Source organism: Penicillium verrucosum (genome assembly GCF_028828655.1).
Source record: "Penicillium verrucosum strain IBT 35672 chromosome Unknown utg000005l_segment0_segment0, whole genome shotgun sequence".
Taxonomy (NCBI): Eukaryota; Fungi; Ascomycota; class Eurotiomycetes; order Eurotiales; family Aspergillaceae; genus Penicillium; species Penicillium verrucosum.
In genome coordinates, this window is record NW_026643214.1 from 758,817 (window position 1) to 782,939 (window position 24,123).

Below are 24,123 nucleotides of genomic sequence, written 5' to 3' on the forward strand. Positions count from 1 at the left end.
AGAACTAGATTGAGAGTGGAATGTAAATGTGAATAGATGTATTGGAACGTACCTGGACTCTGGAAATAAGGTGTTGCTACAGCTGCTGCTGCTACAGCTGCTACTGACGGTAAGAGTCCGCGACTCGATGTAAAAATTAACGATCTACATTCCAATGGTTCCCATTTTAGCAAGTACACTCTGCAGATCCGTTGCGATCAGCATCTCAAATTGGATCCCGTGCTCAGTTTTGGGAACAGGCTTGTGGATATGATCTTGGAGGGTCTCAGCCAGCCGGGTAGTTTCACTACCGATATAGTCGCAGAAACGGGGGATGAAGCAGCTGAAGTGATCGACCCCCTTGGAGGTGACAAAGGGCATGTCGGCGGCTTCGATAGCAAGAGCCTGGGAAGCCCACTTCACCTTGTCTGCCTGGATCTTCAGGGACTGGATGTTGAGGGCGACCTCGACAAGGTAGTTGCCCTCGGGAATTCGGTACAAAATGCCGATGCAGGCGTGGATATTCTTTACCAGGATAGTGTGCTCCTTCTGGTACTTGAGGATGGCGCGAGGACGGCGTAAGGCTCGGCTGATGAGAGAAGACATCGTGGTGGGCTGTGGTTGTATAAGGGAGAGATGGGTAGATTAAAGGGATGTATTGCTTACCTGGTTAGGGTAGTGGAGTGGATGTGAAGTTAAGCTGGTTGTACTGATGGAGGAAGAACTGGAAGCGGATGATGCCTTGAAAGGGTCCAAGAATCGGGGCTTATTTATGAATTTGTGTCGTGCTAAGTTGATCAGACTGGAGACAAGTATTTATTAAGAATAAAGGAATGAAAGACATATGAGTTATTGCTGGGAGCTTTTGTTCTCTTTGTTCTCTTGATATTTGCAAGCTGTCATTATATTGAAAGAAGTTAGTATACAAGGCGAAGGTAGTTCCAAGGTAAACCCACTAAGGCTTTGTTAGGACATTGTTTCCTTCTCATGCAGTGAATCTACGATATTATTCAGATGGAGAAACAAGGTAGATTCGTAGCAAGTAAAGTGGACGAAGAAGAGAGAGAGAGAAGGAGAGAGAGAGAGAAACGGGGCCATGTGTCTCAGACACCCAGGCACCCAACACCTTCTTTGTTTTCAATTATCAGATCACTGATATTGATGGTTTGCTCGCTAAGTTTGGGAGTTTGTCTTGAACTTGCCGATGTGGTCTACGACATAGTTTCGGCCAACTTTCGGCCAACTAGGGCCCTCAATAGTGGACCAACGTTGCAGTTGTATTTCCATCGGCGAAACACCAGATGACAAGATCGATAACAAGATAGTAAAAAGGGGTATCATACACAGTAAATTGAAGAAAATAGAGGAAAAAAAAGATCAAGCCTATAGCTCAATCTCCTCCTCGCCATGATTATCCGCCGAAACAAGCGACACATCGGTCCATGCAGTGAAACTACCTTCGCGCGCAGCTAAGTAAGCAGCGACACGCGCACGGCGTGATCGATTCAGAGCTTCTTCTCTTCGCGCCGGGTCCCGTATCCCATTTCCAACGGAATTTTGGTCCGGAGAGTCAAATGCCGACTCGGAGATAGAGAGAGAAAGTACGTCTGTGTGTTGACTGTCTGTTTGTTGTGTGATTGGACGAGGAGATGTAGTACCATCACCAGTCAGGTCAATGATTCTTGTAGATGTGCTTGGCTCGGACCTGAGTCGGAGTCCTGTAGCCGAAGGTTCTAAATCCGGCTGGTCGGGTATGAGCATATCCTCTTCTTCAGTTCCCTCGTCAGTGGCCGGATCGAATCTGTCTTCTTTTTCCGCCGGCCATGTAGACGGGAGAGGGTTGACTTGAAAGAGGCCAGGTTCTGCATGTTCTTGAAGATACCGGTGTGCTTGTCGGATTTCGTTGCGTTTGACTCTGGCTGCCTCTTCAGATTGACTCAATGGATGTAGAGAGTCCTGCTTCTGATCATGAGGCTGGCTTGCATCGGCGGTACCAAGACTGAAATCTTCAATGCCACTACTGGTTTCTTGTGTGGACTGTGTGGAGAGGTCCATGTCGTATCGGGCCCTTTTTCTTGCGGGCAAATCTCCCTCGTCGTCAACATCATTAGTTACAGTCTGCCGCATGTGAGTGTCGTGCGAAAAGTCGGTCCCTGAACAGAGGTGCCCGAACAGACGTCTGATGGAGACGTCTTCGTTCCAGGTCGTTGGATCCACGGTGCATGGATGGATGTCCTTGGGTCGGAAGGCAGCTACCAGCTCACATAGTTCGGAGTAGGAAGAGTGTCGTGAATATGGGAATCGCTATAATGCCATTAGAGAGGGCGGCGGAAAGAAAACAGTAGTGCCACTTACTATCGTGTTAGGCAGATCTGGCTGGGATGACCGGCTAGAGGTCTCAGATGGACCATGGCTTAGAGCGGTCACCAGATTCTTCAATGAAATTTCACCCTCGTCCTTCACGCCGTATGTATCAAGCGAGAGTGCTTTTTTTCTTGACCGGAAGGCATCCAGGAGCGCATTTCGTATCTGAGAAAGGGCTTCTTTGTCCTGGACGTGTTTGAGACACAACTTCTCCAACTCGGCCAATGCAAATTCGTCAGGCAGCTCGAGTTCATGTGTTTGATATAGATCCCCAATACCACCGCCCGCACCGACCTCGGGGATTTCCGCACCACCAGTTGTGCGATTCACAATAGGCACAATGTAGACTGTGTTAGTGCCGCGAGCTGCCGAACACGAAACTCCAGGCTCACAACTGTGAATTCGACTTGATTCATTATTACTTAGGCAGCCTGTTACAGCTTTGTTTCCCAGCTCAAAGCCACAGAGGACAGGAGCTTCACTACCCCCTCTATTGCCTGGAATCTGGACCAGAGACCTATAAAGTCCCATCTGGTAACGATCTACATGGATCTATGTTTGATTAGCCAGTGTTATATTTGAGCTGCATGATATCAGTTACCTTTGTGTTCAGTGCAGCCGAGAGCGCTATCCAGACATCCTCGTAGCCGAACGTCCACGCACGAAAGTAGAAGAGTGTATCGTCCGGATAAGCCTGGACTTTCTGCAACAGTTCAGACAGTCCCTCGGCTTTGGAAGGGAACTCGCGGAATGGATTTGTCTTGCTTGCAAAGGTAGAGTCCAGATACAACTTATCCAGCCGTTTCTGACCCAGAGTATATGGTATCAAGACCGGGTGACGGACCAAGCTGCTCACCCACCATGTTTCGGCTGAAGGTGATCAGCTAGCATTCCAATGAAGAAGAAGGGATCATCAACTCACCTCGGATATCACCTGTGTAAATGATTGCTTTCCCGTCCCCTTCAATTAGAAACATCACAGCCCCCGTGCAATGGTTGGCATCGAATAATGTCACCTTGATATGACGTCGGGGGGTGAGTTCAATTTCCGTTGGAGTATTCAGTGGAACTGGGCGCTATGCGGGATGAGCTTTCCATTCTAGTCAAATTTTTACACACGATACTAACCAGAAGCTTTGCAAGATGCTTATAGTGCAGTCGACGCGACTCTAAGATACCTTTATTAAAGTTCATCCGATGGGGATATTTTTCAATCCGGAGAAGCAGCTACACATGGTCAGGTTAATGAATTTTAATAGAATTTAAATAAGATAAATAAGAGCATACCTCTCGCGTGGCCGGTGAGCAGTAAATAAACGGTGCCCGAAAGGACTCGAGGCCCTGTAAATGATCGCTATGCACATGGCTAAGGAAGCAAACTAGTGGCGCCGGCCGCTCTGGGCATTTCCGAAAGTAGTCAACTGCTTTTCTTAGTCTTAGGATTGACTGGTCTCATATGTAAGACTCACTGCGAATATCGGGAAACTCTTATCATAAATGATTAGTATGGAAGTGATGTGGGAAGTGTTGATCTCACCTTCTACGATACCATCGAAGGTCGACATGGTCAGTCACATCTAGGAAGCTGTGAGGTTGAGATGTGTATGACCAAGGTTGGATCTGTTACTTGCACGTGATGCAACGACAAAACCCCCCAAAAGGGAAATCAAACAAATGTCTGACTGAGAACATGAACATGTTAGAATGTCAGAATGTCAGAATCTTTCTACATTTCTACATTTCTACATAATTCAGAACATCTCATGATTCGACCATATTTACCCACATGTAAATATGCAAAGTCCACCTGGACACGCCTTTAACAGCTGGCTGTGCCTCGTTGGCCATACCATGCCAACGCACACTTCACTCTAAGGACTAAGTTATAAAGACTTGTAAGCCCTATTTCTTCCCAAAACTATTCTGTTTTTCTTCTTTTCTTCTTATTTCATTCTATTTTTCTTCTTTTCTTCTTTTCTTCTTTCCTTCTTTTTCTAATTGTCAATGGAACGCCTGTGAGACCTTCAATTCCTCAAGGGTCAAAGAGCCGAAACGTCAGCTGGGGCACCTGATCGGGATTTTTCGCTTCTTAATTATTCAATCCGTTGGCCTGGATTATGAGAATTCCAGGTTGAGAAATATTTCTGTTATATGCTTTTGAGAATTTACTGTCCGCGCTTTCTCTAGCGTGTTACCTCCCCCACTGTCAACAAGCTGAAGCACTCTCCAACCCCTCAAAAAACATCCGAAACGTCCAACTATCCGGGAATTTGACAAAGGGCAAGGGGGAAAACCCTTCAGCGCCTGATATCCTGAATCATCACATTCCAAGGTGTCTGGGACGACCTTGTCTCCTTAAATTGTTATTTTCCCTCTTAACTCCTTCCACATCCGAATCTCATCATGCGTAAACCATCCGTGGGTCAGATCGTGTATAATGCCACGTTTCCACGACCTCGCACGAACGACCCAGGCTCATTTGGTGCTCACATTACCCGAAACCTCGTCCCAGAAGTACGTGTCGAAACATCCCTTTTCTACGGCTCGCTAGACTGTATCGAAGCACAATACCCGGGGCTGGATTACTCGCATGGACCGCATCGCATGCGACTGAGTCGCTTCCCATGGCACCGAAAACTATTCAAAACATTTGACGAACTCGGTCTCACAGAGGAGGAGATCTCCAATCTGTGTCGGTGGGAAGGGACCAAGTCCGCGCGTCAGCGGTACGAGGCAGAGGAAGGGGTGATCGTGCGGGATACCACAGCCCACTCCGTCCGACCGGCATCCCCGCAACCCGCGCCTTCAATCGAGGTCCACTTCAGCGACTGCGACTTCTGCGGGACGGAAGAGGAATATGACCAGATCATCGAGACACAGAGCAATGATACGGTCCGTGCTGTCGATTCCCGTGCCTCCAGCTACCGGTCCGCCGAGGAGGAGCACGAAATCGAAGACGAACTTAGCGACGAGGAAATGGAAAGTTGTGGAGTAGCTCTCAACAACCGTATCCTTGCTGCGATGGCCGCCCGCGACCAGGGCACGGATGTCCCGCTGGATGAAGACTGGGAACAATGGTTGAAGGAGGCTGGAGAGCGTGGCAGTTTCGGTGAAATGGTGCATGCCATTCGTGCGAATCAGCCCTTGACCCTTGTCGCTGACAATGTCCGACTCCCACGTGGTCGTGGTGCGGCTCGTGTGATGACAAGGGCGACCTTGTTCACAGTGCCAGACAGCATTATCGCAACAAACACTGCTCTTCCATCTACATCCAATTATGCCTCTGGCACGGCCCCATGACTGCATACTATTTACTCGATCGGACCCTTTGATCAGGGCCTCGCTATGATTCGTGTTTGCAATTTTTTTTTTACAGTGCATCTTACCTCTCTCGTATTGTCTGAAGTGGACTGGCTCCTTCTTCCCAGGGTTCCCTTTGCTTTTATTTATTTATATCCATTGCTCTACTTATGCCTCCAGAAGAGTCTGTTGCTTACCGCATAGATTTCATTGTCTCCTGTCTCATTTTCTCTAATACCCTCATGTCCCTGTTCCTCACCTTGCTTCGCTGTTTGACTGGTTAGCTATTTCTTATATTTGCTTTGCCGGGTATATTCATATTCAACGTGGTAATCGGAGGATTTTCAGCAAACGGCAAAAGTTATTCTAACTTACTCAGAAATATATTTATTAAATATCACCCGGTCCCATGATTGTCTAACAGATGAATACAATAGAGCCCAAGATACAGACTGGATCTTCATCGAGGTCGTATTGAGCAATGTTTGAAAATAAAAAGAGTAAAATTAAATAGCATGTTCGTCCTTGACCCGGATAAACTCCCATGCTACGCCCTCATCTTGGTTAGTGCCTACCATGAGCCACCTGTCCATGCATATTTGCACCGGCAAGAACCCACATGCCTGTTTCACGAGGAGGACATAGCCACCATCTGGATGTGCTCGCACACAAAACGATTCTGATTCCCCGTGCAAACTATACTGCGCGCTGAATAGAGCGCTGGATAGAATGCCGTTGTTCTTATATCCGATAAAGGTGCCAGAGACCACATTTTGAAACCCCAGTAACATCTTGTCGGACTCAACACACGACCAGTAAATACCACACCCATGCCCACTGTGTTCAGGCACAAGCCGTAACTCACCTTTTTGAAGCCCAATGACAAGTTTAGTATGAGGATCGCGAATAATGAATGATCTACCTTTCCAAGGACAGTTCTTGGAGTGCATCGCAATTGAGTCACTCAAGGACAAATCTCTCATTGATTCATGGTAAACACTGCTGCTTGTGGGTGTATCACATCCTCCATCTTCTGTGCTAGTGGAAGACATGGTCTATTCGATTGAATACTAAAGCAGAAGGGGGTCTTCTTTCCTTCTTGTTACACTAGGATGTCCCTACAACCGACGTTAGCCAATTTCATTTAGTAGCTAGTATTTGAAGGAATAGTATAGATACTTACCGACCAAAGACTTTGGTGTAAAAAGTAGAAAAAGATAACGTTCACATAGGGAAAACCAAGACATACAATATATGTGAGATACCCTAAAGCTGTTGCTGAACGAGGGTAAGTTGGTAAACAAAGTGCGGGGATAGCTAGAGCATTATATATCACGTGCTTCTAACTCTAAGGGGGTTTAGCCAATCAAACAAACACGATTTACATGATCTAGCCTAATTTGGAATAGCCCCGGAAATATTAATTTCGATAAGCTCTCCGCCCCGAAGTCCGCTCCGCAACTGATATGAACATGAACCTCGTTTTAGCTCTGTGTTTGATTAAATTTGGCCGATAGACTGTGATTTTAATACTCAGTTTGGTTATCACGCATTCCCCCTACCATACAGCATCTCCAAGATGATCAAGGCAATCTTCTACAGTAAATTCGACACGATAGAAGGTAAGGCCCTTCAATACCATGATAAACCTTCAATGACCTACATATTGACCACGTACTGGCGTACAGGACCCAAAGTTGTCCATCAAGTCCCGGACGGAGCCATCGTACCCTCCCCCACTGCGCCCTCACAACCACCCTTCCTCACCTTCTCCGATGTCTCGTTCTTCGTTATCCCCCGCCAGGAGCTCTGTGGAAACCTTTTGCAAGTCTGCACAAACGGATATCGTATCCTGGGCTACCCAATCTGCATGAAGTCAGTGCGGTATGACCGAAATGAATTCATCTTCAACTTCTGCATAGTCCTCGCCGAGGAGGACGACTTCAGCACATATAAGAGCGTGGTGCAGAAGGTAGCAGACCTAATGCATGGTCTGGAAGAGCAGAATGGTTTCTTGTCTCGCGATTTCTCGAAGAGTGGCGAAGGGAAGATATACAGTCTTTGTGAGATGTTGATGGAGGACTTAAACAATTATTGCGAGTGCATGATTCCCATTGGTATGTCCATGAACCTGTTTAGCATGATTCCGCTGCTAAATATTACGTCCAGACGAATTGAACACCCTGAACATCAAACTTTTCCCGATATATCCCTCTCCCCCGGCTGTCAAGGCTTGGCAGGTACCGCTCTTCACGTTGCGATACCAGGCCTTCATGGATGAGAACTGGGACTTGACCATGCAAAGGGTTTGTGGAAGACGACCCTGCCCCATTGGCTAGAACCACAACAACTAAACCTAGTCAGATCGTACCACATATCAACGGCGTTAACAGCGTCCGCATCATCTCCGTCCTAGCCGACACAGACTTCTCCCTCACCTGCCGCGCCCTCCGACACCTTCTCTACTACGGCTGCCTATTTATCCTCGACATCTTCTCCTTCTCCGCGATCTACGCCCCAACCGCCCAATTCAGCCCAACAATAGGCTCTGACGAAGCAATGCAACTAGAATGTGCCCGCTACGTCAACCTGCGCTTCGCACCACACCCACCAACTGGCCCCCCCTCCCATCTCCCCCCAACCCTAATCCCATCCCCAAGTGCCAACAGCAGCACAAACAGCAGCACCGGAACAGCCCACCTCTCCAGCTCCCTCCCAGACGCAACCCCAAGCCTCGTACACGAGGAATCCCGCTTCGACGCCGAGGAAATCTGGCCCCTCCTCGGCACCGAAGAACCTGCCTCATCCTCCTCCACCTCCCCAACATCAACAACCACCCTCCACAAACCCGCAATCGTCGACGGCGCCGGGCTAGTCGAGCTCTACGCAGGCCTGAAACAAGGCCAGAGCGTCAAGCAGTGGTACGCAGCGCACAGCCGCTCCCTGGCAAACATCGACATCCGTCGCTTCATCACCTTCGGCGTGATAAAGGGCTTCTTGTACCGCGTGCATAAATACGCTTGCGCAACGAGCCAGCCTGCGCCTCCGTCGCGCGCCACTACGGGTACCAATACGCCCTATGCGGTCTCGAGTGTGCCGGAGGACGCGCCTATCTCGGCGGTTGCGAGGAGGGAGTCTAGTCGTGAGCGGGCTGGGTCGGTGGTTAGTGGGGGTCGGAGTGGGAATGGGAATGGGAGTACGGGGGCGTTGTCGGCGTTTTGGGAAGAGGAAGATGAGGTTGTTGGGGATGAGGTTCTTGGGAAGTATCTTGATGGTACGCATTGCTTTGATCAGGTTTGTACGGAATTGGAGATGAGTGAGAGGGAGTTGACGGCTAGACTTAAGAGGTATCCTTGGGAGGTATTGATTATTCATAGATGAGTCTGGTGGTTTCTTTTTTCGTTTCTGCTTTTTTGGATTGCTAGAATTGATCGATACCCTACCTTTTCTTTTATCATTTTGGCGTTGATAGGATTGGATATATATATACCAGGTGCTACGGGTACTACGTGCTACGGGTACTACTGGAAATTTGAAGATTGGAGAATTTGGTTTCATTGAAAGCTTACAGCTTAAGAATAAGAATACACGGACATAGTCACATCTAACTAGGTAGAATACATGTGGAAAAGATCCTGTGTGTATCTCCAGGCGGACTGCAACATAGGTAGCCACGGGGTTCCACATTCGAAGTGGTGGAACAGAAAAAAAAAAGAGGTATCCGCTAACGCAACGCCAGTCCATCATGCATTCGTATCGTATCGTGCGGGAAATAAAAACAAAACAAGGTTGAGGGTGGCTGACAGAGGTCGTCGAGTGATAAAAACCTAGAGCGGAGAGGGTGGAGCATTATTCCTCGTCCCAGTTCTCAAGCTCGGCTTTCTCGTACTCAGCCATAATTTCTGGGTCGAAGATTGTTTCTCCCTCAGAGGGAATGGTAGTCTTGATATCGTCAAAGATAGGCAGGAATGCCTCGTTCCAGCGACGGCGACGGTCCATGACAATCTTGGCAGCATCTCCCACAGCAGGACGGGAAACGCCCGCAGAACCAGCGACATGGCTGCCGCCGCCTGCACCGCCAGGTCGGTGCTTGGGTTGAGCGCCCTTCTTGCTCTTGCCCATAGTGCGGGTGCGCTTCAGATAGGCCTGTTGGACCTGAGAGTCGAGGTCGTCTTGGATGGTAGTAAACTCAAGCATGGCCATGTGCTCCTGGGCAATCTTCAGAATGCGAGCTTTGCGCGCATTGTTGGTAACGATTTGCTTCTTGAGTTCGCTTTGGAGAAGGCGGAGTCGCTCAGCAACTTCATCATCGTAGTGAGCGTCGTAGTCTGGATTATCATCCGCACCGAGAAAACCGATGAATCGTAGTTCGGCTTTGGCGCGTTCATCAAGTTGGGCATGGTCCAACTTTGCGACCGAAGTTTTGAAGTCGTTTGGATCTGCGTCGCGGAAGGTAGTTGCAGCAGGGAGAGGCTTGGTTTCGTTCTTGTTCTCCTTCTCCTTCTCCTCAGTGGGTTGATCGATGTCCATCGCGTCTCCACCTAGTCCAGTCACACTAGCAGTATCCCCATTGGCGGTTGGGTTGGAATCTTCGGGAAAGGTACGGTGCTCGTAACGGAGGAGAGAGCAGAGTCGGCTAAGGAGAGGTCCAACTGAGACTTCGTTGGTTTCGGCTTTATCGTCAGTCAGCTGTTCAATGCTGCCACGGCCTTGATTCAAAGGCAGCTGGTCCTTGTCATCTTGGCTCGAGTCATATGACACCCCATCCTCCTCCGCCCAGATTTGACGATAGTTTTTCTTTCCGCGACGGGGCATGATGAATGGAGTAGTGCGATCACCCTGTGACAGGTCAGCTTGCGTTGACATGAAATGAGGCTGCAATTGACTTACTCTTTCTTTTAACCAGGCAATGTCCTCTTCGGTAAGAGGCCGGACGTAAGGTTCAATGTAAGTCTGGAAAGTATTCGCGCTAACTTGGTTGGAAGGTTTGGCGTTGCTGAAGTCCTTGTCAGGAGCCACACCAGCTGCCATGTGGACCAGATCGGTCTTGGGGAAGTGGGCAACACTGTAAATCTCTTTCTTCTCATCGTCCGTCATGCCCGGGAGAACATCTCGAATGTTGTAAATGGTCGGATCGTCAAACTTCAGCGGGTTATCGCCAAAGACTTGCACTTGAGGAATCGCTGGCTGGGGTTCAGGTTGATGGGAATCGGCACTGGTTTCAGACCCGGGTGTCCCGGGGGAGGGCCTTCGCCGGCAGTGGTCGTGCCGTTGGGGGACATCATCGACGGAGGTGAAAGCGAGGAGCTTTCATCCGATATCGCATTCTTGGAGTTTTTCGATGCTGGAGAAGCGGCTGTTGATGGTTAGACAAAGTTGAACAGTGGGGAAAGTGAAAGAAGGTCAGAGTTGTGGAGATGGGTCGGTAAAAACAAAGAGTGGGAAGAAAGCGCCGAGTTGGATCTCTTACCTCCCTCAACCTTAGTCTCCGCTCCATCCTGGCGCGCGACCTCGTGTGCGCCATGATTTAATGGCCGATCTTCCTTTCCACTTGGGCGTTCTTTCCGCTTCTTCAGCTTCCCGCCCTTATGAATATCGTCGTCCTCTTCGGTTTCACGTTTCAACTTGGAGCGATCTCGTACTTCACGATCAAGCTCCTGATCCTCCACTTCCTTGCGCTTTTGAGACATCTCGCGCATTCCCGCATTGCAAACCTCGCCACGAAGATCGGCCATGTCACTAAGACCCTTCAAATGCTCCACCAATGCCTCCAATGTTTTTGAATCTGGGATGTTCTGCGCAGATACCAGGTCTAACACATCGGAATATTGCACACTAGCCAAGTCAATGTGCTTGGTGACATCGTTCTCCAGGTAGCTTTGGATGGGCAGTGCTGGGATGGCGGGAGCACTAGCACTGGACGGGGTGGTATTGCGGCTACGCGACTGGCGCGCATCGCGGCCTTTGCCTTTGCCTTTGTATGCGGGCGGCATGGTGTTTCTTCAGACTGATGTTCGGACGAAGGAAAAAGAAGGGATGAGATGATTAAGATGCCAAGGACAGTATCAATGGAAATAGAAATTGGTCGACAGAAAGGATCCTAGGTGTGAATGGGACTAGACAGACACATGCTGTCATTAATCACTGCGAGTGAAAGAAGAAGGAAAGGAGGTTGACTATTCCCCAAAGGTGTCTGATCATGAGCCAAAGCAGATACAGAGCAAGAGATCCTCTCGGTCACGGATGAATTATGACTTTCCAGAGGTGATGATGGTGGTCGCTGGCGGTCGGCCAGGGTATACACACGTGATGAAGATACGACGCCTATCATCACGTGCATCACATTCGATTCATTGGCTGAGCAATGAACATATGGCATGGAGATGATCCAACTATTTACATTCTATAACACACTTTACAGGCTTGCGCTTCTCCTCCGCCTCTCTTGCGCCTTACCAGTTGAAGGTTCACTCACAACATGGCCTAGTGCCCAAAAATGTGGTTAAGGTTGAAAGTTGACATACATTCTTACAGTTCTCGGATAGAACCCCGATATCGGCTACTCCGAATACATTCACAGGGATGAGGAATTAGAGAGCAAACAAGGTAGGTCATTTATGAATTGTGAATTGCAAGCGTTGAAGCATTTACTATTTTTAATACAATCTCGCTAAATCCAAATGTCAAGTGTAAAAGCTTGAAGAGTTGCCTGTTGATGATCATCTCCATAAACGGTCCACCGCGAACGGCCATGTTTAGCGAAGTATACGATATAGACCATGCGCTCGGCCATTTTTATTTGTTTACTCGTTCACGGATATTTATTCGAAATGTGAAACCTAGTGTATTTGAGCCAAGACGATTTTGCCTCTTGCCTCGTGGTTGGAACCAGGCTTATTCTACATTCCTGTGACGGTCCCGATTGACTCTTGCATTCTTCCGTTGTAGAGCTCTAGTTAGCAATGGAGATGTATGGGATGCTTCAGGGCTGAGTGCCGTAACAAATGACTTTACCTAAAACCGTAGTGGTTGCCAATTTCGAACTCTTTCATATTCAAATTTCAACTTGTTTCCTCTATGCACACGCCGCCTTCCCCACTGGTCTCAACCGTCTAGCCTGCAGTTTATCCTTTGCTTGAAATTCGTCTTCACTATTCACTTGACCTAATATCAAGCATCATGTCAGCTGCTACTATGTCTATGCGAAATGACTCCGTGGGCAAAGCAGCTACACTTTGGGCAGGTGAAGGGCAAGCTTCAAATTCCACCTCGTCAGTCGAAGTAAGCATACCTTGTTCACTCATAATTTACATCAGCCTCTGGGGCAGAAACTAACTCATGCGATTGAATAGGAGAATGTTGCCTATCGGTTTGTTCTTGACCGCAAGGTCCAAACGATATCGAGCAACAGCATTCCCAAGGACGGATTGGTGTCAGGCCTCTTGTTTGTACCCAGTCTAGAGCCGCATGATCCTTGCTATGACATTACCGCTTCATCCGTGCCGTTAAATGTAACCCGTTATAAAGATGTGTCGGACTTCGGATACTCCCTCGTTGGCCTTGCTCCATGGGTAACCGCCGAGTGTTCGCTATCATTTCTCTCTGCCGCCCAAAAGGTCGGCACGCATGCCATGATCTTTTTCCAACCATCAGATAACGACACTGGCATACCACCTGACTCCAACGACTCTCGGTGGGCAATCAATGACGGGAATAAATGGAGAATGGACAACAATTACCCAGTGTATGCCATTCCAGGCCCAGCTGGAACCTCATTGATCAATGATCTCACGTGGTATTCAAGCGAGACACCCGACGACAAGAAAGACAACTCAACCGACAATTTTGCACTACAGACCAAGACGAACCGATTGTTTGCTAGGATTGAAACTGGTAGGCCACAAAAATGCATCACTATCGAAATATATGCTCACATATCGTAGGTGAAGAAACCGCAACTTCGTCGACGAGCATCTGGAGTTTCGTACTTGCAATTGCAGGAACAGTTCTTATACTCAGTATCATCCTAGTAATTGTTTATCGACTTGTCTTGCGTAAGAGACGGGCTCGACTCCAGAGACGTCTTGATGCAGGCCAAGTCGACATCGAGGCCTTGACATTGAACCAAATGACGGCTCCCCAAGAAGTGGTTACAAAAATGCCACTTTATACATACTTGGATATCAAATCTCCAACAGAAGCAACGCTTCCACAAGATGGTACATCAACGAATCCAATCGAGCATGATTCTGGCGACAAGACCTACTCGTTGTCATCCAACGAAGACAACCATGCGCAGAATGATGCTGGCATCCGGAAACCCGAAGCAGCGATGATCAAACATGAACAGAATGAATCTTGCAGAAGCAAGTACCGCCTAAGCCATACTCAAACAACTTGTGCTATTTGTCTCGACGATTTTGTCGCTGGCTCATCTACTGTCCGCGAGCTTCCCTGCGGACACATATTTGACTCAGCGTGTATCGATCCATTCCTGATCCAGAACTGTTGCCTTTGCCCTTTATGCAAGAAGAGCGTTTTGCCAGCGGGATCGTATTACATTTCAGTGACCAATGAAATGGTTGAACGAGAGCACCTTTCGAGGCGCTCTTGAATGCAACACATGGGACTGCTTTTGCTTGTGTTTAGTTCTTGGATTTTTTTCTCTTTATTTTGGAAGATCATGCCTTCTATGCCAGCATGGAGAGAGCGAGGGTTATTAGTTGCATTTACGGAGCGAGGTGATTTGACGATCTTAATGTTTTTGTATGATATTTTGATAGTGATTGAGTATCTGGAGATGGATCTCAAAATCAAATAGATTTATCCAAATTTATCCAATCATGGAATTACAATCAGTTGACTTCTTATACGGCTTCTGTCCTTGTCCTTGATGAAGACTTGACTTTTAGATGTCTTTTTTTCCCCTTGTAGCTATTGGCCTTGGAGCCTGAGGCAGGGGAATGATATTGACACCTTATGTGCAAGGCACTAATTGCACTCATCTTGTGATTGGCCACGGTGGGTCAACTCGCTAATCGCTAGCGTCCCACACACAACCTCTGCCTCTGGACGTTTTCCTTCTCGAACTTTTTGCGACAACGACAACCGACGACCTCGTACAGCCGACAAGGTACGTTCATCATTTTTCATTTAATCCAATCTCTACCGCCAGTGCATTTATCTGACTTACAACCGTCCAGATGGGTGCCCTCAAGTACGTGGAAGAAATCCAGAAGAAGAAGCAGTCCGATGTGATTCGCTTCCTGCTGCGCGTCCGATGCTGGGAGGTGAGATAAAACCCTTCGCCCCCGATTGCCTGACATCTCCGCCGAGCACTCCTGTGCGTTGCCTTAGGATATGCCGTTTTCATGTGGTATTGCTAGGCGGCTCGAACAAAAGTCATTCGGCGGAAATGATTGTGGCACGCAAGAAAACCCTTCTGGGATTCATGTGTCTTGCTATACACTCGTTGAACTTTGCTGAGAGTGCATAATATAGCTCCGCCAGCTGAACGCCATCCACCGTGCCTCGCGCCCCTCGCGCCCCGATAAGGCCCGTCGTCTCGGTTACAAGGCCAAGCAGGGTTACGTTATCTACCGTGCCCGTGTCCGCCGCGGTGGCCGCAAGCGCCCTGTCTCCAAGGGTGCCACCTACGGTACGAATTTTTCCTGTCGAGAAGCAGATTTTTTTGAGATCTGTGGAAATTGAAGGATTTTTTTTGGCTAATGTGCGATTGTGTGAACAGGCAAGCCCACCAACCACGGTGTTAACCAGCTCAAGTACCAGCGTGCTCTCAAGTCCACCGCTGAGGAGCGTGTTGGTCGCCGCGCTGCTAACTTGCGCGTCCTGAACTCCTACTGGATCAACCAGGACTCTACCTACAAGTACTACGAGGTCATCCTTGTCGACCCCCAGCACAAGGCCATCCGTCGTGATGCCCGCATCAACTGGATCTGTAACCCCGTTCACAAGGTGAGTTTGGCTCGAAATCCAAATGTGATGCTGGAGAGCTTTGCTGATCAGGTTTTTGTTTCTAGCACCGCGAGTCCCGTGGCCTCACCGCCACTGGCAAGAAGTCCCGTGGTATCAACAAGGGTCACCGCTACAACAACACCAAGGCTGGTCGCCGCCACACCTGGAAGCGCCAGAACACCCAGAGCTACTGGCGTTACCGTTAAGTGCGATAGTGCACTTTACCAGTGGTTTCGGTTGGAAAATGTTGGTTACCGCCTGTGGTCATTTACTCAAACACTTCTTTCCCAGACAGTGTTATCCACGCTGGGCTCAACTTTAATGCAGACCAGCCGGTTCTGTTGTTAGCCAAAAAGCCATCTTGTTCTATTTTCAATTCCCCCATTAACGAAGTATGACTGGTTCAACTCCATGCCACTGGTATCGTAGAATCTGTAGACTTGAATTAATGTAATATTTTCTGTCCAGTTCTATGGATCTGGATATATGTATGTCTATCGTCAAATCTGACTTTCGTCTCTTAGCGCCATACTTGCGGGGGACGAACCGCCGTTAGATAGTAGTGTGCCTTAGCGGATCGCTAGGAAGTGGTCTAGTACATTTGTGGCTAGGAACTAAAATGTCTTGCAAATTGTGGAATTCTATACGCCAAATGCTGTCTTTAATTAAGGATCATCAGGATGTGCGCTGTCCTACGAAAATAGATATTTGGCCTGCGATTTCAGGCGGCAAATCCATAAATAGAAGTTAAGAGCCTGAGGCAGGAACCACTTCCATCCCCCGGCCGCTTTCCCAATCCGTCCACAGACTATGAAATGCTGCTGTAACCCCATATCATTCTTTCTATTGGAGTCCGAGGTGAGAGAGATATTCATTTGATGCGACTTGACCTGCTTACTGAATATCCATCCTTGCAATAGACCAACCAGTCATTTACCGGACAAAGAAGCAAAGCTCGCTTTACTTGGCTGCCTGACCCCTACTCCGTCCTCCTCGACCTATTCGCATGTGTCTGGCACGAAGACCAAGCTCCACGAGCTGGATACTATACTGGAGAGGTTGAATCTGGTCAAAACCCAACCCCAATCAAATTGATGCGCCTCTATGCCGCCCCGGTCTGAACGTCATCCGCCTATTCCCCCGAACTCAACTGCTGGCAACGTCGTCATCCCTGGACTACACCCTTCTCAAACCCCTGGACTAGAAATAAGCCCACGCCGCATAGTTCGGCCCCGCGATGCTTCGATCATGCCCCCGTTAAACGGCAGTGCGCCTAAGAATTCGTACCACCGAGGACATTCACGCTCGATCAGCAATCCGTTCGCTGGGTTTGGGCGAAAACGGGACAAGACATCTCCCAAGCATGCGACCTGGGACTCTGACGATGATGATGACGACGAGGTTACCTATCCATTGGAGCCCGAGTCGTCAAGTCCCCGGAAAGGTGCAGCTGGAAATGATATCGTCGAGGGCAAGTGCCAGACTTGTGATGCTACTGTCCGGTGGCCTCGGCACTTGAAGGTGTTTAGATGCACCGACTGCTTGATGGTCACAGACCTCGAGCCGATGTCCCATGATTCAAAAGACAACCCCCCACAGGCGTCTCAGGGTGGAGCGTCCAAGTTGGCAAGCAAAGGTAACACCGCCAATGCTAGTTTTGCTTTATAGACTAATAAAAAATGAATGCTGATTTATTACCACAGTCTTTCCTTTGACGGCCAATCAAACCCGTGGTATGATCGGAGGATGTCTCAATATGTATTTCGATAGTCTTTTGGACAATGGGCCTCGGTCATGGTCGTCGCCGGACGACGACCGAAGGAACAAACCGCTACCTGATCTTCCACCCATGCAGGCTGCTCCTTCCTCTAGTCCAAACAATCTTGCACCCCCTCGCACTGGGGATTCTCGGGGCCGCAGTGCTTCCAATTCCAGTGAACGGGAAAGGTTGGCAGCATCAAAGGAGAACTCAGGTTACTTGACACCACAGTCCGTTCACTGGGAGGGAAATGACACGCCCGTTAGAGTCCGAGCAAATTCAGATCTCCGATCAACTCCAAAGCTAGACTGCCACCCGCAAGATGTCTCGCAAGCTGGGAACCCGGAGTTTCAAAGCTCAGACAATCGGACACACATTTTCAAACGGCTGGAAAATACCATCGCCACTGCCTTCAAAGGTTGTGATTGCCTCAACGAATCTTTCACGACATACCCACCTCCTAGATCTGCCCGATCAGCGAGTAATGGCAATGCGCCAAGAGTGAGGATGGAAGCGACCACAATGCCTGAACCAGTGCATGATGCTCCTGTCTTTGAACCGGATGCTAAAACTCTTCTTTTGGGAGATTTGACCGAGAACTCTGCTTGGTGGATGAATGAGTGGGCTGAAACTGACGGCCAAAACCCTGCGTATTCAAAAGAGAAGAGCGCCCCAAAGTCCCGGATGATATCATCGCGAAGTCCTCGGATCAACTGGACTGAGTTAGCCCAGTGGTATCATTCAATTCTGTCTGCGGGGAATTCTTGGAGTGAGCTCTGGGCCGCAAAAAAACCTGACCCTACACGATCAAAAGCTGATTCGATCCGAGCCAAGAGATGGGCGTCTATTGATCCATCCTTGATTGGGAGACAAATCAGCGAGTCTCGTTTGCACTTACAACGGGCACTGTTGAAAGCTACCGAGGCCACCCTCAAGCGCCCGCGCCGTGTTCTGAAGAAACCAGAAGAAACCAGGTTCTTGTTCATTTTGCTAGCGAATCCTCTATTGTATTCACCTACCGCTTATTGCCATCATGCGCCCACCTTGCCGCCTCATGGAGACGATAGGCGCCCCTCGCATCCAAAGGACTACCCGAAGTCGGCAACCCGAGATGGAAAAGTCTCGCAGAAAGAGTCGTCCAAAGCCCCTGCTCGTCTAGAGGGCTCCAATCATCACTATGGGATTATCAAACGAATCCTGGGACTCATGTCTAACCTGCCTAATGACTGCCACCACTACATCGTGTCATGGGCTTCCCGTTTCTCTGTCAGACATTTCGAGCGCCTGGTAGAGCTTGTCGGTGGATTTCTCACCTACCGCTTGAGTCGTCAGCATGGGCGAAAACGCCCTCAAAACTCCCAAAACCCTCATAACGGAGACGATCTAATACCGAGTTTCGCCAGTGCTTCAGGAAATACTGCTGCGGAACTTCACGCTGCAATCAACCGAAGTACCACGAACAAGAAGCCTGGCAAAAAAACCGAAGACCCCATAATATACGCCGAGGACTGGCAGGTCAGAGCGGCGGCAAGAGTAATGTCGCTGTTCTTTACGGCTAACATATCCTCTTCAACGAGAAAGTCTGATGGAACCCTGCGCAGTCTTGAAATGCCCAAGAACCCCGGACCTCGTCAAGGACATATGATTCCGATCAGCACGTTTTACAACACACTGCTGGACTATTCGGATCTAGTGACGGACTTCGAGACCTGGGAAGCTAAAGTCGCGAGGTTTGCGTTCTGTCAGTATCCGTTCCTCCTTAGCATCTGGGCCAAAATTCATATCATGGAGCATGATGCGCGTCGTCAAATGGAAGTGAAAGCACGCGATGCATTTTTTCAACAGTGTCCTCAACCACACGGCGGTTAGTCAGTACCTCGTGTTGAAGGTACGGCGCGAGTGTTTGGTTGAAGACAGCCTCAAGGGAGTGAGTGAAGTTGTTGGTACTGGCCAAGAGGAAATCAAAAAGGGTCTTCGGATCGAATTTTCGGGCGAAGAAGGCATTGACGCTGGTGGCCTGCGGAAGGAATGGTTCCTTCTGCTCGTTCGAGAGGTCTTTGACCCGCTTCATGGTAAGCGTTTCCCGATTTTAGAGTGAAGTGACTCGCTAATCAAAAATAGGCCTCTTCATCTACGATGATGATTCGCAGTACTGCTACTTCAATCCTTATTGCTTTGAGTCATCCGAACAATTTTTCTTGGTTGGAGTTCTTCTAGGTCTCGCCATTTACAACTCCACCATCCTTGATGTTGATCTCCCGCCGTTTGCGTTCAAGAAACTGCTGTCGTCAGCGCCGCACGCCAACGGTCCACAAACGGCTACCTCCATGCGTTCGACCTTCAAATGCACTCTAGAGGATCTTGCCGAGTACCGGCCAACTCTCGCCAAAGGACTCCGGGGTCTACTAGAATTTGAAGGCAATGTTGCCGAGACATTCTGCTATGATTTCGTTGCCCAGGTCGATCGCTACGGCGAGATAATTAGTGTGCCACTCTGTGCAAATGGCGAGAACCGGCCGGTGACCAACTCTAACAAGCGTGAGTTTGTGGATTTGTATGTCCAATATCTGCTAGATGCAGCCGTGGCTCGACAATTCGAACCTTTCAAACGCGGTTTCTTCACAGTTTGCGGTGGAAATGCGCTATCACTGTTCCGACCAGAAGAGATCGAAATGCTAGTCCGCGGCTCAGATGAACCACTCGATGTTAGTTCGCTCCGGGCCGTGGCCACCTACGACAACTGGTCACACCCACGACCAGAATCGCTCCCCGTTGTGCGATGGTTCTGGGACTTCTTTGAGAAATCACAGCCCCAAGATCAGCGCAAGATCCTGTCATTCATTACTGGCAGCGATCGAATCCCTGCCATGGGGGCTACAAGCCTTATTATCCGACTCGCTTGTCTTGGGGATGACTGTCCACGTTATCCGATTGCGCGTACATGTTTCAACACGCTTGGCCTTTACCGCTATCCCACGCAGGAGAAGTTCCAGCGGCTGCTCTGGGATGCAGTTGTAAATAGCGAAGGATTTGGCTTGAAATGATTTGTTTACTTTTGTGTATTACCGTCCAGGACTTGCGTTGCTCGTGGTGTTTGAGTTTTTGTATAGACGCTGGACGTTGACTTTGGAGTGAGCTTTGCATGGTCATACTTTGCGCTGGGGTTGCTCTCTTTTTTCTCTTCATCTTGTCGTGGCGTACCGGTACTGTTACTTTTCGCTTTATGCATTGCACATGAGGCTTTTTGTCTTGTTTATTGCTTCAGTCTTGATGACTGACAGAGTCTCTTTCACATTTGCCTTCTTGCACGTTGTTTTTATTCTAGCACTATGCTACTCTACTAAGAATACGGTATACTTGACATACATTGAGCTCCAATCCCTCAAGCCAACAAGTCCCCAGCCTTCCACAACAGAAAAAAAGCAACTCACATTCCCCCACCACCACACCAACCCCCTAACCTGACTCCACGTAGGATGATCCACGAAAATATAAACAGCGCCGTAAACAACGCGCGCAACAGTATACGACAACGCCGCAGCGTTAACCCTTCGCGCGGGGACACCAGCCAACGACGCAAAGAGCACACCGGCAACCAGCAATGGAAAATTCTCCACCGCATTAGCATGCGCCGACTCATTCCGCTTGAGCATATCCAGCTGCCTGCGCGTGATTTTTCCTTCACGCACAGCCGCCTCGCCGTATTTAATTAGGTCTTCGCGTGGCGAGACTTGGTGGTCGAGGCCGTACCATTGCTTTAGGGTGCGCGAGGAGAAGATGCCGTAGGCGAGGATGAAGTTGAATGTTAGGAATATGGGTCCGTGGTTTGAGTTGGAGTTAAGAGAGGCGCGAAGGCCTAGAGTTGTGAGGGGGGATGTCATTTCGGGGGATAAGTTGGAGTTGGTGTATGTAGTGATGGGGGTTGGGGTTGGTAGTTGATATAGGCGATGGGAACTAAAATCTCACCTCATGTGTTCGATATCATTGGTCCTTGAACCTTGATGCTTACTTCTTGTAAAAAGCAGAAGGTTGTCCTCTTTCTGGAATTTCGTGTAAGTAATAAGGGGATGGTTTGGTCATCTATGTCTAGTTAGTGTTCTTTTCTATGTATTTCCTATATACCATCCAAAATTGTAGTAATTACAACCCAAAACCTAACGGTACAAAATCTTATTAACCATCTCACCAATCGCCAAAGAACTCGTCAAGCCCGGGCTCTCAATCCCCAACAAATTGATAAACCCGGGCAGACCCTCTTCCTCCCGGATAATAAAGTCCTGGAACCCCTTCCCCTCATTTACAGCACCGCCCCTCCCCAATTTAGGGCGAACACCACAGTAATCCAACGAAATAGCATCGACATCGACACCAGGCAGATAAGCCTTGATCTCCGGCAACGCCTGCTCCAAACGCGCAGCGCTCGGAACCAAATCATCAGGACTATCTACCCACTCAACATCCGGTCCAAAGCGAACACGCCCACCCATATCAAGTGTCAGATGCGTACCAAGCCCACCAGTACCGGGCAAAGTTGCCGGATAAACCAAAACGGAAGTCCTTGGTCTGGATGACGCATAAGAGAAATACGTGCCCTTAGCATAATGCGGAACAAAATGGCGCTCTTGCGGGAGGAGCATATTGCTAATATCACACGCGCCATGACCAGCACTATTAACCAGCGTCTCAGCGGTAATGGACGTAACCGAGCCATCTTCATCCGAGACAGCGGTGATCTTATACCCGCCGCGGCCGCCGTCAATAGCCTCCACGCTTGTCACGCGGGTCTTGAATGCAATATCGCCACCCCGGTTCTCAAAGTCACCCTGCAGATAGGTCATCAACGAGTGGCTATCCACGATACCGGATGTCTCGCTCTCGACGATGCCTGCGTCGGCCTTGACGTCTGGTTCGCGCTGCTGCGCTTCCTCACGACCCACTAGGCGTGTCGGGGCGTCGCCTAGTCCTTGTGCGTGCGCGTGGATTTTCAGACAGGCTTCCCATTGTGCGGGGCTTTGCGCTACGATCCATTTCTTCGTATTGCGGTGGGGGGATGTTGTTTTGCGCGCAGAGGTCGTAGAGGAGGTTGCGGCCGCGGATGCAGAGGCTGGTTTTGAGCGAGGTTGCGGGATAATAGAGCCCTGCGTGGATTACCTGGTTGGTGAGATGTTGTTAGTTTGTTTGGTCTGTGGTGTCTGTTGCCAAATGTTGGGGGTGGGCTTATCGCCTAGCATGCATACTTCGGAGTTGCGACTGCTTGTCTCTGTCCCTGGTGCGTCATGGCGCTCTAGTAGAATGGTTGAGGTGCCTTCGCGAGCCGCAAGTTGTCGTGCGGTCGCGAGGCCGACGACGCCTGCGCCGATTATCTTTCATTCAGATTAGCCTTGGATCTCTATCTTGGATTTCGGGTGCACTATACCGCGTGCGTAAAGTCCGCACCGGTGGACCGGGTGCTGGAGAAGCAGCGAATGGGAAGCTTGTTTTTAAGCTTAAATTGCTGCTTAAGCAGAGCACGTGCAGACATATCTGGAAGGGACGCAATTGACCAGCAGATTGCGAGGAAGGAAGGATAATTTGGAAGGAGCACCCCCGCGACCTCGGTAATGACCGCGATCCGAAGTCGGATCACGCTAAGCCCTGGAGATCATAGATTGAACTCAAAAGTCTGTGACCCATGGAACTATAAAACATATAAAAGTATAAAAAGGATATAGCCTCATCTTTCATCATCTTTCACATCTATAAATATATAGGAAGAGAGATGCAAAGCGGAGTTCAAATGGATCCTAGCCTCTGGCTAAATATGGACAAAGAGGCAAAGGGATAACTCCCCAAAGGCTCGGATATAGACATGAAAGAAAGTGAAGGCAATTGTTCTTAACAAAGACTCGACAACATGCACATGTGGACTGGAGTTAGTATTTAACTGGCCATACATCCATCCCCTCAATTGATATCACCATCCCATCAGAGCCCCTCTCGAGCCAGTCATCACAATTACCGTTCATTCCAACCTAACTATCTAAATCCACCCCTTCTCATATCAGCCAATATGTCTCCACCAGGTATGTTCTCTCGCCCCGATGGCACCAACATCGCCGAGATCAGGGCGATGCAATTCACTCACTGGGTTACGGTAGACTTCACTAAATTTGGCGGACGAACCAAGCCTACCAGCGGCGACCGGATGATGAGTCTTATGGCCGAGCAGTGCCGATCGGGGGTTGCTACTGTTACAACTATGCCTCTGCATCACACCCAGCCATGCTGTCTCTCGTTGCCGGTCGTGGGGGATGCTGCGCTTGTACGTGTTCATATTCTGTGGCGTGCAGCTGAGATTGCTGATTCGCATAGGGAGGATATTATGGCTGGTAAGCTGATGATTGATACTAAGCGCATTCTGGGTGGTGGTCCAGGGGGGCCTTCTAATACAGTCAACGGGGCTTAGTATGTACATGGATAACTAGTTGGAGTTTACTTCGGCTGATCGATCATAGAAATTAGTTTCCACCAGGATCTAATGCTGTCAATTCAAGTTGTTATTTTTGGTATTCCAGATCCGTAAAAGTGTAGTATGATAGAGTAAAGATGAAGAAGTAAAGCAAACCATCAACAAATCATTCTGTCAGCATTGCAGAATCCCTTACGCAAGACATCAGTTGCTGAATTTGAGTTTTCTTCCCCCAGAATCAATATCATTGAACATTGTAGTTCACCTGGTTCTTTAGTGCCCTAGCGAATATTCAGGT

The 24,123-nt window shown here is 49.0% G+C and overlaps 11 protein-coding genes across 11 annotated transcripts; 5 read left to right on the forward strand and 6 right to left on the reverse strand.

Moving 5' to 3' along the window:
* Positions 1 to 144: 144 nt before the first annotated feature.
* Positions 145 to 585, reverse strand: N7516_011140 (uncharacterized protein; the record flags this gene model as incomplete). The annotated part of the gene is made up of 1 exon (XM_057223858.1): positions 145 to 585. One exon carries the CDS (start codon positions 583 to 585, stop codon positions 145 to 147), a length of 441 nt encoding a protein of 146 aa, XP_057068998.1.
* Positions 586 to 1,362: 777 nt separating this feature from the next.
* N7516_011141 (uncharacterized protein) lies at positions 1,363 to 3,908 on the reverse strand (the record flags this gene model as incomplete). Its single annotated transcript, XM_057223859.1, has 8 exons — positions 1,363 to 2,283; positions 2,335 to 2,895; positions 2,945 to 3,213; positions 3,266 to 3,419; positions 3,472 to 3,570; positions 3,631 to 3,764; positions 3,813 to 3,830; positions 3,881 to 3,908. 8 exons carry the CDS (start codon positions 3,906 to 3,908, stop codon positions 1,363 to 1,365), a joined length of 2,184 nt encoding a protein of 727 aa, XP_057068999.1.
* Positions 3,909 to 4,746: 838 nt separating this feature from the next.
* Positions 4,747 to 5,643, forward strand: N7516_011142 (uncharacterized protein; the record flags this gene model as incomplete). The annotated part of the gene is made up of 1 exon (XM_057223860.1): positions 4,747 to 5,643. The coding sequence occupies one exon, from the start codon at positions 4,747 to 4,749 to the stop codon at positions 5,641 to 5,643; it is 897 nt and encodes a 298-aa protein (XP_057069000.1).
* Positions 5,644 to 6,149: 506 nt separating this feature from the next.
* On the reverse strand, positions 6,150 to 6,695 carry N7516_011143 (uncharacterized protein; the record flags this gene model as incomplete). The annotated part of the gene is made up of 1 exon (XM_057223861.1): positions 6,150 to 6,695. One exon carries the CDS (start codon positions 6,693 to 6,695, stop codon positions 6,150 to 6,152), a length of 546 nt encoding a protein of 181 aa, XP_057069001.1.
* A 527-nt stretch (positions 6,696 to 7,222) lies between these two features.
* Positions 7,223 to 9,024, forward strand: N7516_011144 (nitrogen permease regulating protein NPR2; the record flags this gene model as incomplete). Its single annotated transcript, XM_057223862.1, has 3 exons — positions 7,223 to 7,760; positions 7,813 to 7,949; positions 8,008 to 9,024. 3 exons carry the CDS (start codon positions 7,223 to 7,225, stop codon positions 9,022 to 9,024), a joined length of 1,692 nt encoding a protein of 563 aa, XP_057069002.1.
* Positions 9,025 to 9,492: 468 nt separating this feature from the next.
* N7516_011145 (histone acetyltransferase NGG1) lies at positions 9,493 to 10,740 on the reverse strand (the record flags this gene model as incomplete). Its single annotated transcript, XM_057223863.1, has 2 exons — positions 9,493 to 10,482; positions 10,534 to 10,740. The coding sequence occupies 2 exons, from the start codon at positions 10,738 to 10,740 to the stop codon at positions 9,493 to 9,495; spliced, it is 1,197 nt and encodes a 398-aa protein (XP_057069003.1).
* A 47-nt stretch (positions 10,741 to 10,787) lies between these two features.
* N7516_011146 (Histone acetyltransferases subunit 3) lies at positions 10,788 to 11,636 on the reverse strand (the record flags this gene model as incomplete). Its single annotated transcript, XM_057223864.1, has 2 exons — positions 10,788 to 10,999; positions 11,114 to 11,636. The coding sequence occupies 2 exons, from the start codon at positions 11,634 to 11,636 to the stop codon at positions 10,788 to 10,790; spliced, it is 735 nt and encodes a 244-aa protein (XP_057069004.1).
* Positions 11,637 to 12,822: 1,186 nt separating this feature from the next.
* N7516_011147 (60S ribosomal eL15 domain-containing protein) lies at positions 12,823 to 15,824 on the forward strand (the record flags this gene model as incomplete). The annotated part of the gene is made up of 8 exons (XM_057223865.1): positions 12,823 to 12,924; positions 12,996 to 13,536; positions 13,587 to 14,196; positions 14,689 to 14,776; positions 14,847 to 14,933; positions 15,145 to 15,301; positions 15,392 to 15,618; positions 15,684 to 15,824. 8 exons carry the CDS (start codon positions 12,823 to 12,825, stop codon positions 15,822 to 15,824), a joined length of 1,953 nt encoding a protein of 650 aa, XP_057069005.1.
* Positions 15,825 to 16,722: 898 nt separating this feature from the next.
* N7516_011148 (HECT-type E3 ubiquitin-protein ligase) lies at positions 16,723 to 20,421 on the forward strand (the record flags this gene model as incomplete). Its single annotated transcript, XM_057223866.1, has 4 exons — positions 16,723 to 17,254; positions 17,322 to 19,245; positions 19,295 to 19,449; positions 19,499 to 20,421. The coding sequence occupies 4 exons, from the start codon at positions 16,723 to 16,725 to the stop codon at positions 20,419 to 20,421; spliced, it is 3,534 nt and encodes a 1,177-aa protein (XP_057069006.1).
* Positions 20,422 to 20,709: 288 nt separating this feature from the next.
* N7516_011149 (uncharacterized protein) lies at positions 20,710 to 23,009 on the reverse strand (the record flags this gene model as incomplete). The annotated part of the gene is made up of 4 exons (XM_057223867.1): positions 20,710 to 21,233; positions 21,537 to 22,515; positions 22,615 to 22,740; positions 22,794 to 23,009. Coding segments are annotated over 4 exons (1,845 nt in total), but the record flags the coding sequence as incomplete, so codon positions are not given.
* A 417-nt stretch (positions 23,010 to 23,426) lies between these two features.
* On the forward strand, positions 23,427 to 23,822 carry N7516_011150 (uncharacterized protein; the record flags this gene model as incomplete). Its single annotated transcript, XM_057223868.1, has 1 exon — positions 23,427 to 23,822. The coding sequence occupies one exon, from the start codon at positions 23,427 to 23,429 to the stop codon at positions 23,820 to 23,822; it is 396 nt and encodes a 131-aa protein (XP_057069008.1).
* Between the last annotated feature and the right edge of the window lie 301 nt (positions 23,823 to 24,123).